Source organism: Lepidothrix coronata, unplaced genomic scaffold, assembly GCF_001604755.1.
Source record: "Lepidothrix coronata isolate B3197 unplaced genomic scaffold, Lepidothrix_coronata-1.0 Scaffold23, whole genome shotgun sequence".
Taxonomy (NCBI): Eukaryota; Metazoa; Chordata; class Aves; order Passeriformes; family Pipridae; genus Lepidothrix; species Lepidothrix coronata.
In genome coordinates this window covers 2,471,724-2,490,485 of record NW_016690203.1, presented here as the reverse complement: position 1 = coordinate 2,490,485, position 18,762 = coordinate 2,471,724, and the positions used below count along the sequence as shown (strand labels likewise).

At 40.4% G+C, this 18,762-nt stretch overlaps 1 protein-coding gene across 12 annotated transcripts in view; it reads right to left on the bottom strand.

Annotated features, from left to right (window-relative positions):
• The window catches only part of HIVEP1 (human immunodeficiency virus type I enhancer binding protein 1), a 132,064-nt gene that overhangs the window by 73,624 nt on the left and 39,678 nt on the right, over nucleotides 1–18,762 (bottom strand). For 5 of the 12 annotated variants that reach the window (XM_017808518.1, XM_017808521.1, XM_017808523.1 and 2 more), the window contains exons 1-2: nucleotides 15,528–15,897; nucleotides 6,512–6,595 (exon numbers count right to left, since the gene is read on the bottom strand). The exons of 4 other annotated variants lie outside the window; for them this stretch is intronic. In XM_017808518.1, the coding sequence (XP_017664007.1) occupies nucleotides 6,512–6,595; nucleotides 15,528–15,567 (124 nt within the window). In that variant the 5' untranslated portion in view covers nucleotides 15,568–15,897. 3 more of the 12 variants (XM_017808512.1, XM_017808510.1, XM_017808514.1) reach the window with 3 other exon arrangements.

The window sequence follows — 18,762 nt, the reverse complement described above, 5'->3', positions numbered from 1 at the left end:
AAAATGATGGCACTCTGCAATCTGAACATCACCCAGGTGTTTTTTCCTTTTTTATTTAGAATTCCTGCTCAATTTTGTGCTGTCTGATGGAAGATGAGGGGGTGGTGAGGAACATGAAGGAGAAAGCCACAGCAAGCTGCCGCACACACCATCCCATCCTGCGTTTGGAAGTGAACAATTCAGCCTGGAGGGAGTTCATTCCAACAGCGATGTGCTGAAGTGAGCATCCAGGGATTGCGAATCCTCAAACAAATAATGCTTTTTTGGCCTTTAACAAAAAGATTTCACACACATCAACTTCGTGCCACAACAGAGTAGAAAGACTTATATCCAACTTTACTCACTAATTTACAGTAAGATATTTCTTAGTTTGTTTTGTTGGAACAATGACTTCTGGAAAATATAGTGGGTAGGAGAAGAAATAATTAGAATGTGCTACTTGACTAAAATAATGAAAATGCATTTCATTATATAATGTTCTGAAACCGCTTTTTGGGTTTGTTTTTAATAGGTTTGTTCGGACATTTTCTTGGTAGCATTTAAATTAATGACTTAAGAAACAGCCAAAAATTTCCCAAACTATTCAGATTTTAAAGGGCATTTCCACCCCCCCCCTGTATATACTCTGTTTATTTCAGTTTTAAATGTCTTACCTATTTACTGAAGTATTTTTCTCTTTTTTTTTCCAACAGCTCAGCTAAAATAAATTTCTGCTTGAACTTTCCAAATTTCCTGCCCAAGCAAGGGTAACTGAGGCAAAAATTGTGCATGGTTAATAAGAAGAAAAATAACATTGGAATCTTCACATGCACAAAGAAGGGAAGGAGGAGAGAGAACAAGGCCAACTAGATGACCTCTCTTGCTCTTTGATTTCTCTTCTTTGAGGAGGTTCATGGTGACTAGCAAATCACTGAGTCTCTCTGACCTAGGCACCTGGAGTTGTGTTGAAGGAAAAGGTTTGTCCAACTCCTCACTAATGCTTGTAAGAGCCCCACTAAACGCCAGGAACATTTCAACCAAACCAACAAATCAGTGATTGTCTGCCAAGGAACAAGTGTGGCTTCCCTAAGACTTACTCTTTTCCACTTTTATCTTCTATTCACTTTGCTCATTTTTACAGACCATCACACAAAATTGCTGGACTGGATTTTCCAGCACAGAAAAGCCAGAAGCAAGGCTGGGCTTGGTGCTCCTCAACTTCTCTCCAGTTTCCTCTCTCACTAACCCCTTCTACGCCAAGAATCACATCAGCAAGACTATCCTCATCCCATCTCCTGCCACCAGATTCACCTGGTGCTGATATTTAAGGCTGTGAGTATTGGGCATCCACCAAATGCACATATCTGTTATTCCCCATGTGAACTGCAGTAGGTCAAAGTCTTCTGAAGGCTCCAACCTGGGGGAGACCTCAGGGTGTGCACAGAGCTCAGAGACCATTTTTCTGTCTTTCTTTGCGGTTCTTAAAAGTAGAGGCAAATAGTTTGCTGTGTGTGGAAAAGGATGAAGGAAAAGGAAAGGAGATAGGAGAACAAAGGCAGAATAAAAGACAGTACATGGAAAAAAAAAGAAGAAAATTATGAAGTACAATACAAGGCCAATAAACAATGTCTACACTGTAGAAATGATGCACTTAAATGATTTGCTTCTTTTGATTCCTCTTTCCTCGGAAAATGATAGATCAGTGCATACTTTGAGGAATCTACTTAGGAGAAATCACAGCAAGTAGGAAAACACTAAACACATGATTTTCTATTTCTTTTCCCTTTTAACAAAACATTGGACAATATTTTATCAGTGACTAAATTTAATTAAAATAAATACTCTTACAGCAGATGACCTGATGCTTTCATATCTTTGGCAGTCTTTCTGTATAGCTTCTCATCTTCTGTAGCTACAATTCATAATTACAAACTAAATAATCTCAGGTCAATTCTGATACAAGATTAACCAATGTTGTATAGATTGTCACGTACTTGGCTTTCATGCTGTAGAATAAATTTTAAGCATATAATACTTTCAAAGAGAAAAAGAATAAAAACAATCAGTCACATCCAAAAGTCAACAACATATCCTACACCTCCAACATTCATGTGAAGTTTATGGTTTAGGTGTTTAAATATCTTAGTTTTCATTTAACCAATTTAGTAATTACTTCCAACCATATTAAACTATGACAGTTTTATTTTTAAGAACTTCCAGAAATCAAGTTTTGTTCAAATTGAATACTTAACCAGTATTCATTAACAACTCAAGAAAGGATTCAGTAACAGAATCTGACCTTAATTACCAATTATATACCGGATGAAATTTACGCTTTTGCACTGGTAGTACACGATCTTGAAAATTTTAGTGGCTGCAATTTTATTACCTCATGTGCTACAGTAAACAAAAGATTTGGAAACTGCTACTCCAAATTTAGCACAAAAGCAGGGACAAACCCAGAGGTGCTCATGAAAAAACCCTTGAAAAATTGAGATTGAAATCTGGAAAAACAGATACTGTTTTAAAATTATTATCAGGATATAGTTCTGAGCATGCAAATAGTTTAATTTCCTAACTTAATTCCCAGTTGAACTACAGTCTATCATATGGCACCTTGGGAGTTGCCTCCTCATCAGATAGCTGGAGCAATACAACCCAACCAGCACACTAGCAGCCTAAATTGTGGACTATGGAAAAGTGTTTGTACCTGGAATGCTATTACAAGAATGCTAAGGCAAAAAGCCATAATCAAAGCACTGAAATACAGAAAGAAGGAAATAGGTCGAATCCCCGTATCTGTTTAAACTACTCATAACATTGAATTTATGACATTTTGGTTTATGGCACTGAGGAGGTGACCTGCAGGTCTTGATGACTCTCTGAGAACAACGACATAGCACACAAGGTTTATTCCTGAGCACTTTGCTGATTTATTTTTTTAATTCCTTGTCGGACACGACAGTATTTGCAGATAAAATACTGGGCTGCTTCAGGGAAGGTATAGACAATAATTATACAACTAGTTCAGAAATAGAAAAAGTTCAAAGAGCAATACAAATACCTAGGAGCCTGTAGATGATTCCCAATGAGGAGAGTCTAAAAGTTTATAGCAGTTTAATTTACAGAGAGGTGTGGAATATTTGACATAATCAGGGTATATTAAACAATAAATGTAATAGGGAAGGTCAAACCGAGCATTACTGGAAAAAAAAGACCAAACTGGAACTTCATAACACATACTTCAAATATCATGTTGTAAGTTTTAGGAGCTGAACATCTCACCAATTTTGTGTTACCAATTTATGTCAGCTCTCATTTCCTCCCCGGTTTCAGGTAGATATTTAAAATACATGTGTTTAAGATTTAGCTTTCCTACTGCAAATGAATTAATTGATCTATTCTGTTTGAGAAACACTTTTAAACACAATGAGACAGGAGCTCTTCAGTTTTTGTCATGAAGCACTGAAGCTGCATACTGGGGAATCTCAGCACACACTTTATGAAGAAGAACACATCCTGATAAGGGCAAAGAGATAACGTTCTGGAGGAAGATCAGATGTGATTTTCAGAATACCACCCAGCTGCTAATTGCACTGCTTTAAAGGTTAAAAAACCCCCACAAAACACCTTAGTCCACAGATGGTTCTTGCAAAACTGCCCACTGAACCACTTGTTATTCTCCCTTGAAAACACTTTGCAGGGGCCACTTCAAGACAGGATCCTGATGAATCACTCTGAGTTTGTTTTAAAGAAATAAGGAAAGAGTTAAAAATAATTCTGGTTGCTTTAGAAACTGACATCCTTTGTTTTGCTTGAGATGAAATACCATTACATGCATGCAATACCCTTTAAACTTGCCTCTGTTCCAACAATAACTAAAGCTATTCTAAGAAACTTACCACCCAAAAGGAGATCACCACAGAATTACAGTAAGTTTGCCGCTGCGAAGCTGGAGTTAATTTGCAATATTACCAAAAATGCTCAGCCAAGCCTAGTTCAGAGAGACCTGACTGTAACCTTCAAAACATGATGGTGACTCGCTACTCACCAACTCCATCAAAACCACAGCAATCAAACAGCAAAAGGGCCTTTGCTATTTTCAATAGCAGCTTGCAGCTAACCGTATTTTCAGCAAATGTGATACTCAACCCAAACAACTAAGATGACATTTCTAACACAAGAAAATTAAAATACTGCTAAAATTTATTGATCAAGCTAACGCCATGTGGTTTTATCATGCATTTTAGCTTTCCTGTTGCATTTCACCCAAATCGCAACCTTTTAGACTGCCTAACTCACATTCTCGTTTGTCGATACAGGCACTTCAGTTCTAGTCAGAAGCACGCCTGACCCTGACCACTGACCCTTCAGTATTTCTTTTAAACAACACCAACTTTTAAACTTGTAAGCTGTTTGAAGTTGGCACCACTTTATTTAAAATCATCTCAATTTAATTCAAGCACAGAAAGGAATTTTGGTTTTGCAATTTTTTAGCTTCCACAAACCCGTTCCCAAGCCTGTCCATGCTAAGTCATCTTCTGCACTCTCCCCTCCACCTGCCCTAACTCCCAACAGCTATGCTAATGGCCTACAAGAAAACAAACCTCCTGTTTTGACATCTGTCCCTGCCGAAATGAACCTCAAAGGACCACTTTGAACCAAGCCAGCAAAAAGTTTTCAAGTAATATATTGAAACATACTGATGTTACAGTAATAGGCACCTATATACAGTATATGATCTTACATGTGACAATATATGTGACCTGACTCTTAACTCTTGTGATCTGAGTCTATCTTAACATTTTGGAGATTGTTTTGACTCAAACTAAAATTAAAAACATTGATAGGAAAAACGAAGCTCAATAGTTTGCAAACTAAGCTGCCATCTCTCCCTCTACATATGCCTATGAATGTACACATTCTTAAGGATGCATAATTAACTGTAAGAAAACAGTTCTCAGAAACCAGAAAGCTAAAGTATTTATATCAAAAGCTGAATCTTTCTCACTCTATCTGCACAAATAAACCCACTGAAGTTGCCAGTTTTGTCAAAGTGAGCAAGATTAGGTTCTAAACATAAATCAATTTAAGCAGTCAGAAACCTACAAGAAGTACTAAAGTGGCTTTCAAATTCCTTGCAGATTTTTACAAATTAAAAGTCATTGACTTAATCTGTGGGAACAAATTTCGTTTTTCCTAATTCAAATACCATTACTATCACATTTCTACTAGGGACATTTAAAAGCTGAATAAAATTATGGTATTTCTAGATAGTATTGCAAGGATGGTGTAGGGATGGGGAGTGGGTGGTGGTGAAAGCGGGTACTGATCTTACAATGCAATATTGTTTAAAATCCCAGGTATCCATCCCCATTGATCAGTCAGACCTGCGTTGTTCTGATTTGGTTTAATTTTGCTGGGTTTTTTTGGGTTGTTTTTTTTAGTTGGTTTTTTTTTGCTTCCAAATTTTGCTATTTATTTATAGCTTTAAAAGTCAGTAAAGTGACTTGATTTGCGAGAAGCACTACAATCAGACAGATCTAGGATAAAAATAAAACTCATTATCTATAAGGTTGCTCTCAAAAGTCAACTATTACACTGGCATCACAAGAAATTAATTCATCAGTATATTTTTGACAAGCACAGTTTTTTTTCTCTGAAAGGTCATTTTTCTAAATTAAGCAAAGTATTAAATATCTTTGCTGTTCTGTCACACATCTCAAACTTAACTCATGAAATGTTTTCACAGTAAAATCCAATTACATTTGAAATAAACATATGAAATAAAGTTTCACATGCATTTAGATTTGACATTTGTACCGTAAGCAATGTAAGCAAACAGTAAGACCTGTTTGTACATTTTATAAACTATATTAATGGAAAATGTGCTTATTTAGTAAGTACAGTATAGCCTAGTTTTGCTCAGAAAGTGTCCTTCTTTTAGAACTCCCCTAAATGCACACTGTTAAGCATGAGAGGTAGATCTGGACATCACTGTCCACTGTTTAGGATTTGGAATCATAGAATAGTTTGGGTTGGAAAGGATCTTCAAAGGTCATCTAGTCCAATCCCCTGCAAAGAGCAGGGACATCTTCAGCTAGATCAGCTTACTCAGAGCCCTGTCCAACCTGACCTTGGCTGTTCCCTGGGATGGGGCATCTACCACCTCTCTGGGCAACCTTTTCCAGTGTCTCACCACCCTCACAGTAAAGAATTTCTTCTTTATATCTAATTTACCACCCACTCTCTTTCAGTTTAAAGGCATTATCCTCTGTCCTGTCGCTACATGCCCTTGTAAAAAGTCCCTCACAATCTGCCTGGGTCTTCTTTACTGAACTAGGAAACCCAGACCGATATCCTACACACTGTGCTCTGCTGCATGCTGCCTCTACCTCCCTCCACATTTGTTTCTGACTCCTATCCTGCCTCCAGAAGGTGCTTTGCTGGGCTGTTTCAACCAGCGGTGGCGAAGCCTTGTGAAAAACTATGGAAAATACCCACCTCTCCCACGTTAGAAAAGGAAACTTACCCGCAACACCAACAAGAAAAAGCAGCTCCACAGGATAAAAACCAGGGATCCTCTGGTGCCAAGCAGCCATGCCAAAGATAACTTCTGTTTGTGAATAAATACAGTGCAAAGGATAAAGGTTCTTCCCCGCTTTTGCATCTACTGGAGTTCCTCTGAGATGAGGAAGATTTTCTGCAGCGCCTGCCTTCCTGGCAGGCGAGGGTTACAGGGGTGTCTTCACTTATGTAAGTTCGTTTCTTGAGTACACAATTACCCAACACACCCAAGGCACTCCAAGGTTTTTTTTTTTTTTAAAGAAAAATCAGTTCCTTTCCAGCTGGAACATATTTGTTTATTCAGACTTAAGTCTGGAAGTGAAGCCACAGAAGCACTCTGAATGTGGTGCACCAAGACCTTCAGTTTCCAAATAAAGGAGACATTAATTTCTTGTTAGTGCAACTCTCTCCCTATATACTGGAACGTAGGCTGATATCCAGACTTGCAAGAGACTTCGACATTCACAAGAACCTCCTCCATTGTCACCTGTGCACCTTTTTCCTCCTACAGAAGGTCATCAAGTATCTGCTGAACATTCCTCCCAAAGCCACAGAAGACAGCTACCTACGCCAACAAGCCCCACCATCATTTTGCAGCAGCATGCAATATGTGACCCTGTTCTTCCTAAATTAAACACTTCAACTCATTTTGCAAGAGAAGGACCGCAGCAAAGCACAGGATATGAACAATCAAGAGAGTATGTGCCCATGAAAAGGCAAAGAGACTTTGTGTGGGGAGATAACTGGGATTGCTTACCTGCAGTGACATCTAAGAAATCTAACCCTGCATTTGAAAGGCCACCAGTGAAACCAAATGCAGGTCTGTCAGGCAGCACATGCACAGACCACAGGAGCCTTATTATAAGGATTTGTACCTGCCAGTTTCTTTAAAACACTTTCTCCCTCCTGAACAAGTCTTCAGCTAAAGGACATTCAAAACTGTGGAAAGCTTCCCTTTGGGAACACATTCTGTGTAGGTACCAGTCACATCCATCATCAGTAGGTCTGTGTCAGGCAGAGTGCAACAGAGATCTCTGATCATGTGTAAGCAGGAATAAGTCTTTTTAACTGGCAACCTTGGTAGCTAAAAGCATGAAGGAATCCAAATCACTTTGATGCTGATGCAGGATTTTAGTCACATAGGTAGGTTTTTAATCATACAGGTCTGAAGGAGACAAGGAGAAATCACTGGTATTCATACCACCGTCTGCCAGTGAAGGATTAGGACTCCATATAATGAGCAGTGTTCTAGACACATATAAAAGGGAGAAAAAAAAACAGTTAGTCCCCTTCTCCCAAGAAGTTCAACTTATATATACACTCTTAAAAAATACTGATTCTATTTCACAAGCATCACAGGTTCCGAATACTGATTCTATTTCACAAGCATTACGGGTTCCCAAAATCCATACCTCTGCTCAAGGTCCTAAACATCCTGACAAAGTCACTGAGTCTGTTTAGGTATCATTCATTCACCCAAAACACCATTTTTAATCATTTAATACAAAGCAATAGAGGAACTTCACAGCTATACTGGGTTTGGAGGTACTGTAAAATTTCCTTGATTTGTCACTACATTACACCTGAATACAGCTAAGATGTCTGGAATAATGCAGTGTCATGCCAGGAGAAAGGATAATGTGACCTGCAGCCTGCTCTTCATGTCCTTCCCCAGCCACCCGGGGCTTTGGAAGGGTGGGTGGGTAAGCCAAGCTCTCTAGGTGGCCCTCGGGGCAGGTGGTGATACCCTGGCAGCTGCACATCACCACTAGGACTGCTGCAGAGATGGAGGCAGAGAGGGGCATTCCCACCACTGGCCACCACCTCAGCTGCAGATACCTCCAAGATACCGACATCAAGTTGAAAGGATGTTGACAAATATTTGCCCTTGTCATTATTTCAAGTGGAAGGAAAAGGTCAAGCTGTCTGAGGGAAATTAAACATTTTAATAGGAACAAGGACAAATAAGAAGTTGCCAGGATATAAAAACGCAACTTCTATAAAACTGTTTGCGTTTTGATCTATGCAACCAACAAAGATACAGTGAAAATAACCATGCTACACTCTGCTTGAATGCTGTTGACATAAGATCTACGGGAGAGAAAATAAAAAGTAAATAACCAATCAGCCCGTTGTTACACTGCTGATTGCTGAAGATACGCAGCGGGAAATGATACACCCCATCTCACACAATTCAACAAGACTTAGCCAGAGCAACTCAAACTTTTATTTCAATTCTAGTTCAGATTTGAGATGGCTGGCCATATCAATGTACAAATTTTTGCTCTATACTACATCTAATTTATATTTAAGAAGTAAAACTTGAAAACAAACAGTGGAACAGTAAGGCTTCCTCAAGGCATAATGCCAAGGAAAACCTGAAGGCTTCAGTAAACTGCACTAGCAAACACATTTTGGAAATATCTCGTACAGGCCAGTAAAAATCTCTGCACTGTATTATCAAAGGGGCTTTAAGTATTATACTGCAAATCCTGTGTAACAAGAAGCAGATTAAGCATATCAATCCATATGCTCTCCTGTAAAATTCCCCCTATAAAAATCAGGTTTTAAGAAAACAGGTTGACATTAAATGTCAACTGGAGATTAAAATGCATTATAGGGCACATTATCCTCACATTTATCTCCAAAACAAGTAATACATATCCATGAAATCAGGGCAAAACAACCTGAAACACATCACGATTGGGGAACGCACTGTTAAGGTACAGGGAGACTTCCTAACACCAGTCAATAATGAGATTCTCATTAGGACATTCCAGTGTTTTGAAATTCTAAATGCAATGGACATTTCTCCCATTCTAATACTACCTAAGGACACAGCTATCATTATTTGGCTGTAGTAGTTTGACTAATTTTCTATAGCTTGGAGTGGCCTACATTGAGCTGACACATATCTTCCCCAGAAAAATTGTAGGCTCCTTTGGGGATGACAAAGAAGACGTTGTCAGAGGGAACATACCGAAAACAACTTTTCTCCAGAAATTCAGCAAATTTTACATTATAAAATATTTTCTAGAATGGCAAGTTTCATATTTTCTTAAAAAATAAAAAAAAACCAAACAACAACAAAAATTTATCCAAATCTTTCTTTCAAGTTTATTACTAATTTAAATTAGAAGCCATGCAGAACTTGAAAAGCCAAATTCAATACATTTGCAGATGACACTAAGTTGGAGGGGAGTGTCGATCAGCTGGAAGGCAGGAGGGCTCTGCAGAGGGACCTGGATAGGTTGGAGAGTTGGGCTCATTCCAACAGGATGAGGTCCAACAAGGCCAAGTGCCGGGTCCTGCACTTTGGCCACAAAAACCCCCTGCAGTGCTACAGGCTGGGGACAGAGTGTCTGGAGAGCAGCCAGGCAGAAAGGGACCTGGGAGTTTGGATTGACAAGAAGTTGAACATGAGCCAGCAGTGTGCCCAGGTGGCCAAGAGGGCCAGTGGCATCCTGGCCTGTATCAGGAACGGTGTGGTCACCAGGTCCAGGGAAGTGATTCTTCCCCTGTACTCAGCACTGGTGAGGCCACACCTGGAGTACTGTGTCCAGTTCTGGGCCCCTCAGTTCAGGAAGGATACTGAGGTGCTGGAGCAGGTCCAGAGAAGAGCAACAAGGCGGGTGAAGGGACTCAAGCACAAGTCCTGTGAGGAGAGGCTGAGGGAGCTGGGGTTGTTCAGCCTGGAGAAGAGGAGGCTCAGGGGAGACCTCCTTATTCTCTACAACTACGTGAAAAGGAGGTTGTAGCCAGGTGGGGGTTGGTCTCTTTGAGTTTTCTGACATTTTAGTTTTTGTTGTTTTTTCCCATTAAATACAAGTTATAAAGGAAAATAAAGTCATACTTCTAAAAATAATGTCAACAATGACCTATGAATCTAATTTCAATGAGCTTTAATTGCAGATGTTTGAGTAGAGTGCAAATCTGAAGGTCATCTGACATACCCACAAGGAATGGTTTGGCACACATTTTTAAGTGTGGATTTAATATCTATTGCTTGTTCCAATCTATAAACAAAATTTACTACCTCATTATAGGGATTCATTCAGAAAATACTCCTGTTTTAAGTAATTTCAATAGGGATATGTTTTGCTTTTTGCACTAACAACACTGTAGCCATTGTAAAGCTACAAACAATTATGGATCTCAAAACGCTTGTCTTTTCCATGTGTCCCCTACAATGGTAGGCAGGCACAGGTGAATATCTCACAGGGAATAAATTAGGTGCAGCTGATATGCCTTCCCCAACCCCATGTTCCAAACTCAGGTGAGTATTTGACTGCCCCACCAAAACACTTCCAACAGAGGACATCGGATAAAGAGACCAAGCTCTGAACTTAAACACCTTAAGAGCAATGAAAAGCATTCAGATCATGCTCAGGCTGACTATAAAGCTCCAAAGGACTTTAGGAGAACCAGAATTTCATCTTTCAATTTTCTTAGGAAACCAAAACTTCCTGGCACAACCCCACAACATCCACCTATCCGTGGGAACTCCCTTGTTATGACTTCCAATCCCCCGTGGCAAGCACCTCTGCAAACCAGCCAAATCTCACACAAAGGTTCACTTCTCTGTCACACCTGTGGAATCCCAGGGTGTAGATGAAAGTGAGGACTGACTGTCTTGGAAAGCATCCAGGCACAGAGCAATAAAAAAAGCAGGCAGCAAGATGCCTACCAGCAGCATAAAATTCCCTCTCCTATGGCAAGCGGGAAAAGGGAAGGGGATTCTTGCTTTTGACCACATGGCTCATTGATGGGGAGGCAGAGAATATGTGGGATGATGACGAAGAGGTGAGGGTGAAACACCATAGGGAATTACTTACCACAGGGAAGTCTGGTCTCAGGGTTAAGGAACTTGTCATGGGATATGTGAGTTTGGTACTGGCGCCCACTACAACCTTTCTTCGTGCCTTATAGCTCCAGACCACAAAACATTTCCATGCTCCAAGGATGGAACGTGACAAGAAGATGATGCCAGAGGGAAAAATATATTTTATTGGAAAGATAATTATATTTCTAAGGAACACAGTGGCTGCATACATGAAGTCTTACAGTGATACATAGATATCTTATTGTCAACTACTTACACACAACATACTCTAGAATCAGCCCCTTAGATATCCCCCTGAGCATATCTTCTCATTTATTGGTGTCTGTTCCAATGACACACAAAAATTTAAAGGCAGCTTGATTTGCTACTATTTCATAGAATCATAGGATGGTCTGGGTTGGAAGAGACTTTAAAGATCATTTAGTTCCAACCCCCCTGCCATGGGCTGGGACAACTTTCATTAGACCAGGGTGTTCAAAGTCCCATCCAACCTGGTCTTGAACACTTTCAGGGATGGGGCAGCCACAGCTTCTCTGGGCAACCTGTGTCAGTGTCTCGTTACATATGGCTATTGCAGCCACGGGTGGCCATAAACCTCTCTTGCACATTCTGACAGGTAGTACTAAATAGTGAGACTGAAGACTTCAAAAACAGCCAGTGAGTCAAAGCACCCAAACACAGTTCTCTTAAACCAGCCCAATTTTCAGCAAGGGGCTTTCTGAAAATCAGACCCTATAGGATTCTCTCAGAGTGGGCCCACACAAAGCTACGGCTAAAACCCTTCTCCAAAAACACAACTGACTTCTGTATGCATCTCTGAAATACAATGTAAACCAATTATTGTATGGCCAACGCAAAATTAGTTAGAAAGTAGCCTCTTCTTCCAACTTGTAGCAATTAATTTTAAAACCAAGAATCTTCATAATACAGTTGAAAATTTTCTAATTACATTGGTGATGAGTTTTAACTAATTAATTTTCCCACAGAAACTAAAGGTAGAACTCCTGCCAATTAAAACAGCATTCATCTAACTCAACTTCCAGCTGCTCCCAACAATCACACTCATAACTCCTAGGTGAGGTAATACCCATTTCAATCTTTTAGAAAATGATCTTTAAAGATAAAACTTATTATTAAGTAATAAACCCACGATGATAAAGACATATAATAAAGCACAGATGTTCAACCAGAATAAAATCTTCCTGTGCTCAGCATGAACTGGTTTATGACCATATACTTTATAGCCTACAAAACCCAAACAGAAAAGACTGAAACAGTATGGTACACCTGTACAGTGTCTCAAATGGACACTTAGACCCCATTAAGAGAAACCCATGTGGGTCTTTGAAACCATCTCCACCTCCCACCTGACATTTCACCTCTGGCTGGGCCAGCAGAATGATCTTTGATAAGATCCAAAAGTCTTATCCCTGCTCCTTCATCTCCCTGTACTACCCACTTTCTAGATGAAAGGCAACCTGGGGACGGTTTAGCATCACTTTTGGTAAAATACCCTTCAAGAACTTGGACTGTTAGACTTATTATCACAAAAAGACTTCCAAATATATTAATGGAAAGTTTTGTGCTTAGGTGTTCTTCTGAAGTCTCCCTCTAAATAAACTTCATGGTTGAGTTATAGGCACCTTCTCAATGCAACATTAGAAGGTGCATAGGCACCTTCTCAAAGCAACATTAATAGCTGATACTCCAGTACGTACCGTGTCCTGTCATCTATCAACTCCAGGGCCATCAGCACGGCTGGGGTTTATAATCAAATCATAGTACATAACAGACAAAGGAGCAAAAATTCTTCTTAATTTAAAATGTCATTAATTCCATTATAATTGTATTGACTGTAGTAAAGGTCTGCCACTTTTAAATGGTGCCCAAACACGTAATTCCCTGTGACAAGCATGCATATACCGAAATAAAGATACAGAAGTAAACTGACACTAGTTCCATGTCAGGGAAGTGAAAATATCTGAAAGGCATTTCTACACAACAGCAATGACTCATAAATCCAGGGAACTTCAGGAAGGCTCCAGAAGTGAAGCAGATGACATGGCATGTCTCACTTCCTTCAAGGAGGAAACATTTACTGAAACCCCACACTGTCAAAGGTAGCTGAGAAAACGGCAATTAATGCTTTCAGCTGCATATGCCCAGCCAAAATAATTTTAAGGTCAAGCTTCATCCATCTTCATTTGTTTATAATTTTGCCAAGGTAACTGTGATTAATTTATCAAGTTTCAGGCTGAACTACTTTGGGGTCAGGGGAGATGGGAGGAAAAGAAAGACTAATGCCAAGTCATGTGTCTCCCTTAGAAGCCTAAATAAATAACTGCTGGTGATGCAGAACAATACTGCATTTTAAAATAAACAAGAGACAAATCCCTGTAGCTGAAACAACCAAAACATAAGTTACTTCATCTCTTGGAAAGGAGCTGTCAATATGAACAATCACATGCAAAAACAGCTGAATTATACAAAAAAAACCCCTCACTGTACTCTTTACTTCTAGAAATACAGCAGAAGCAATATTTCCAGTTCCTGAAAAGAACAGCTGTAAGTTAGTCCAGGGGCAACCAAGGATGTCTAAAAATAAGCAAAGTTCTCATATCCAAAGACTTCCAGTTCCCTGAGCAAACAACAATTGCTCATACCCAAAGACAACATTGACAGTTCTGCAGGCTGCTTCAACAGGTACCAGGCCTGCTTTGCTAAATAAACACTCCAACAACAAAAGTATCTAGCAAATTCCCCATGGGAAGTTTCAAAACCAGAAGCCACCAGAAATGGTTGCAGGCATATCTGCCGCCCTCCAGGCACCCCTGCTTCCCAGCCAAGGGACTCGGGCACTCAGAAACTGGTTCTCAGCTCCTTCCTGCACCACCTGGAGTGAGCTGAACTGCAGTATAACCTTGCTGCAATAAACCCCAGCTCCTGGCTCCCCGTGCTGCCCCTGCACTCCCACGGCTCAGTACAACTGTACTGTTCACCTTCATGTGATGCCAGCTCTGACTTCTGCATCTTGAGAATATCAGCGTGCATGCACATAAGGTAGCAGGTAAGCTTTGCTAACTAAAGCAACAATCCCCTTCTCAAATGTCTTCATACTTGGCTTCTGGGAAACTGGTTTGGTTATGAATTTGTTGGGTTCTAAGTACAACTGGGAAATACAGATCTCGTCACAGCTGTAAAACCCACTGGTTAAGCTACACTACAGCTTTGCCTATGTATACATCAGTGTCCTCAATTCAGTGCTTTAAAGTTCTTATAGTCCATTTCTGTCTTTTTCATACAAATAATATTTGCAAAACATTATTATAGCCTTGAAGCTAATAACTATTTTAGAGCAATTCCAGTACAATCAAAAGCTGTTACTGGCTGTTTATGTAACAGTGAATTAACCCCCACCAATACCTTTCAGGAATTCATAACCATAGTGCACAAAATGTACTTTGCAAGAGCTTGTTAATACGGTAAGTGTAAAAGCCGTCTCGATTCAGAAGACTGGCTTTCAAAGCAAACATGCTTAACCTGCAGTTTCAGTCATGGAAGAAATTACTCAATTAATTGCAGGCAACAAAAACAACAGGGTTATAACTAATGTACAGTAAATGCTCTGTGGGTGTAATGCAAGCTCATTTCCCAGTAGTGTACTCTCTTACATCCTAACACATTTCTTATCCCACTACCGTAAAACTGTTTAAGAATGTTAAATTCACTTAAGATTTTTTTTTTTCCCCACACACATCTGTTTTCTGGCAATGGATATTATTATTAACCCAGGCAGAGTTTTTCTCTTAAGAAACGTGTTTACAACACAGTAATTTGCAGCCCAGTATTTTTCATACTCTCTTCTAGACCAGACATCATCTTTTCCAAACTTAAAATCGAATATCAGAATTTATAAAGTTTTTGCCTGCACTAATGACATCCTTGCAGTGACAAGAGAACACAGTGACAGGACTCAGTAAATTCTCATCTGCTTCCAGGAATTCCAGCAGGCAAAGAGTAGCAAGAAGATCAAAAGCACAAGAAGACCCCACCAGTGTTGACTGTTCCCGTTCTGACACTAAGGAAGAGACAGTGTAAAACACTAATAATAATTAAAGATAACGGAAAGAAAACTTACCCAAGCAGACAGTGATGCCTTCTTCTGTCATTCCTTCCATTCATGTAAAAGACATCTGTCAATGATTTGATCTAGGCTCGATATCAGCATAGGGGTGATATCTGGAGTCGCTGCTTAGAGATTCTCAGGATGTGTTTATTGTGCACAGCTTGCAAATAAAACACGGACAACTAACCGTGATAATAGAATATGGAGATGAAGATAAAAAGAATCCCCTTCTACCACTTGCCAGGCAGTTCTCGGCAGGCACTAGGAATGTTCATAAACACGGATGCCTCCCATTTCCATTGAGGCCAATTCCTCAAACCCACTTCCCTCAAGCCTTGCGATATTTTCCTCATCCTAGCCCCCATGCGAACGCATCTAATCCTCTTACCCCGAGAGCCACCCCCGACTCCCTCCCCAGCTTTATTTTATTTAAAACGATGCCTGCAACAGTGCGGGGCCGCCCGCCAGGTCACCCTCCCCCGGGACACCTGGGCGACCCTGACACATCACGTTAGGCGCAGCGGAGTGCCGGGTTAAGACGTAATCTCTCTCTCTCTCTCCCCCGGTTTACGGATCCCAGGAATCCTCCCCCGCTATCTCGCCATGGCAACGGCAGCCAGCGGGAAGACGGCGGGGCCGCCGCTTACGCAAGAGGAGCGCGCCCGGCCCTGCCGGCAGGCTGGGCCCCCGCGGGAGAGCCCGGAGCAGCCTGCGGGCCCCGGCTCTCCCCGGTGCTCTTCAGTCTTGGGGTTTTGTTTGCCTTGGGGTGTGCAGTTTGGTTGGTTTGAGGGTTTTTATCCTTTTTTTTTTTTTTTTCGTTTTTCCTTCCCCTCTCCTTTTTGCCTTTCTTTTTTTTTTTCCCCCTTTGCCTTTTTTTCTCTCCTTCCNTTTTTCGTTTTTCCTTCCCTTCTCCTTTTTTCCTTTCTTTTTTTTTTCCCCCTTTGCCTTTTTTTCTCTCCTTCCCCCCCCCCATTTTACCTTTTTCTCTTTTCCTTTGATATTTTTTCTTTTCCCTTTTTTACTCCTTCTCCCCTTTTTCATTTTTGTCTTCTTTTTTAAACTTTTTTCTTTTTTCATTTTTTTCCATTTTTGTTTCTTTCCTTTCCCCCCTTTTTCATTTTGTTTTCCTTTATTCTTGTTTCCCCTTTTTTCTTTTTTTCCTTTGTACTCCTATTTTCTCCTTTTTTCTTCCCCCTTTTTCTCCCCAATTTTCTACTATTTTATTTCGTTTTCCTTCCCCCTCTTTTTTCTTGTTTCTCCCATTTTTATTCTCCCCCCCCTTTTTTTTCCTTCCTTTTTTTCCCCCTTCCCCCCGTTTTTATGGGATTGGTTTGCTGGTTTTTTCTTCCTTTCTTTTTTTTTTTTTTTTTTTCATTTCCGACAGCTAACCAAGAACCGGCTGGTGCAGATTTAACCCGCACCAATCCCATCTCCCACCATGGAAAACTGACCACAGCAAAGCCGTTGGAGAACACGCAATTCTCATTCCTACTTCCCCGGGAACGGGCGCAGCAGAAAAAGGTTGCGTCTTTAAGTTCTTCAAATTAATAACCCTGGGAAGGGCAGAGAGCCGGCAGATGAAAGGCAAAGTGCAGACTTTGATCGGGCAATCGGAGCCATGGGGGCAGGCTCCCCAGCCCATGTGGAGCACCCCTGAAGGTCAGCCTGGACTGATCAGGTTGCAGCAAGAGAGCAATAGAAAGCAGGCCAAACGGAGGTGGAAAAATCTGTACACCCCAATATCTGCCAAGAGATGAAAGAAAAGTTTGCCTCTGATGCTGGGATTTATGATAAAGGTAAATGAAGCCGTAATGTAACACTTGCCAAGATGCTTAGGTCTTCCTTCAGGAAAACACTTAAGCATGTGCTTAAACCCATTACTATTCAGGGCAGCCCATAAGCATTTGCTGAAGGTTAAGCACAATGTTCTTACAGGGAGCCCTTAAGTACTGTGCTGATTAAGGTGGGGTTTTTTTTCTTCTAAATCCGAGCCACTGTGAACCACAAAATGAATCGCCCTCATTATATTTTAATATCATCTCTGTCTTCTTTCAAATTAAACCAGAAAATGCAAACAGAAAGTAAGTCTTATTTTACATTAAGAGGATAAAACCCAACATTACATTCTGTCGTGTTTTGTTTAATTTTTTTTTTCTTTAAGATAACAGGCTGTACAACACCATGCATCCCTATGAATGAGCGCCTTTCATGAGGAAGAAAGAGAGTACATGGAAAAGTGATTGCTTTGCTACTCCTAAACTCTTGAATTCCTTGATGTGCTGTTACAAGCCAGAAAGGATCACACAGCAATGCATACGTTTCGAAGCAAACCATAAAAAGGCTGTAAATGGTGAATACATTTTAGCTATTAAAGGTCATGGATAAGACAGCTATTTATCAGTTCAAGTAAGGTCACTGTAACATCCACAGGCAGAGAGCTTTGCCTATTGCACAAATGACACTGCCTGCCCTTAATGCCCCGAGAAACTTTTGACAAGCTAAGCATATGTAACAAGCCACAAACCTTACATATAGCCGCTACAGTTCATTAATGTTCAACAGGGAGGTATCATAGCTGAAAGGGGCTCAGTTTCTGTTTCACAGCACACTGCCTCTCCTCCGAGCTCTCCGCTGGTGATTTCTGACAAAGAAATTGTATCGCCTGTTGAAGAGCTCACTAACTAGTGAATCGGATGTTGTGGCTCTTCCTGAAAACCTTTCTCCTTGCTGTCATTTAGGAATATTCTGCCCCGCATACTAAACTATTGGTTCCTTAAGTTTCTTTATACACATATAAAAAAGAACCTTGGAAAATGTTTTTGCCAGTTTTAGACTTCCACTGGAGCTAAAAGCAGGGTCTTGGTTGAATTCTATAACATACAGTTTTGAAAGAAAACACTGTTACATAACTCTTTCCCTTTCTGGGAGACAACCTTGGTAGGAGAGTTTGTGAGAAGCAGGCAAATCTCCTCTTGCACTTCTGGAGACAGATGGCAAAGTACCGGGGCAGAAGGTTACATTAAGGTCAAGGTGTTTCCCATTCTTATTAGCTATATCCAAATGCTATGGGGCAGGCAGGACAACCTTTACTGCATTCATCTCCAAGAAACTTTGCCTCTTCTCACTTGCAGTAATTTGCCCTGCTAAATCCTGAGCTAAAGGGAGTACCATCTTGCTGGAAACCTTGTTGTTATAAATAGGTAAGGACAAAGAAATAAAGAGTTATCTCAGATGTCTGTCACTGTAT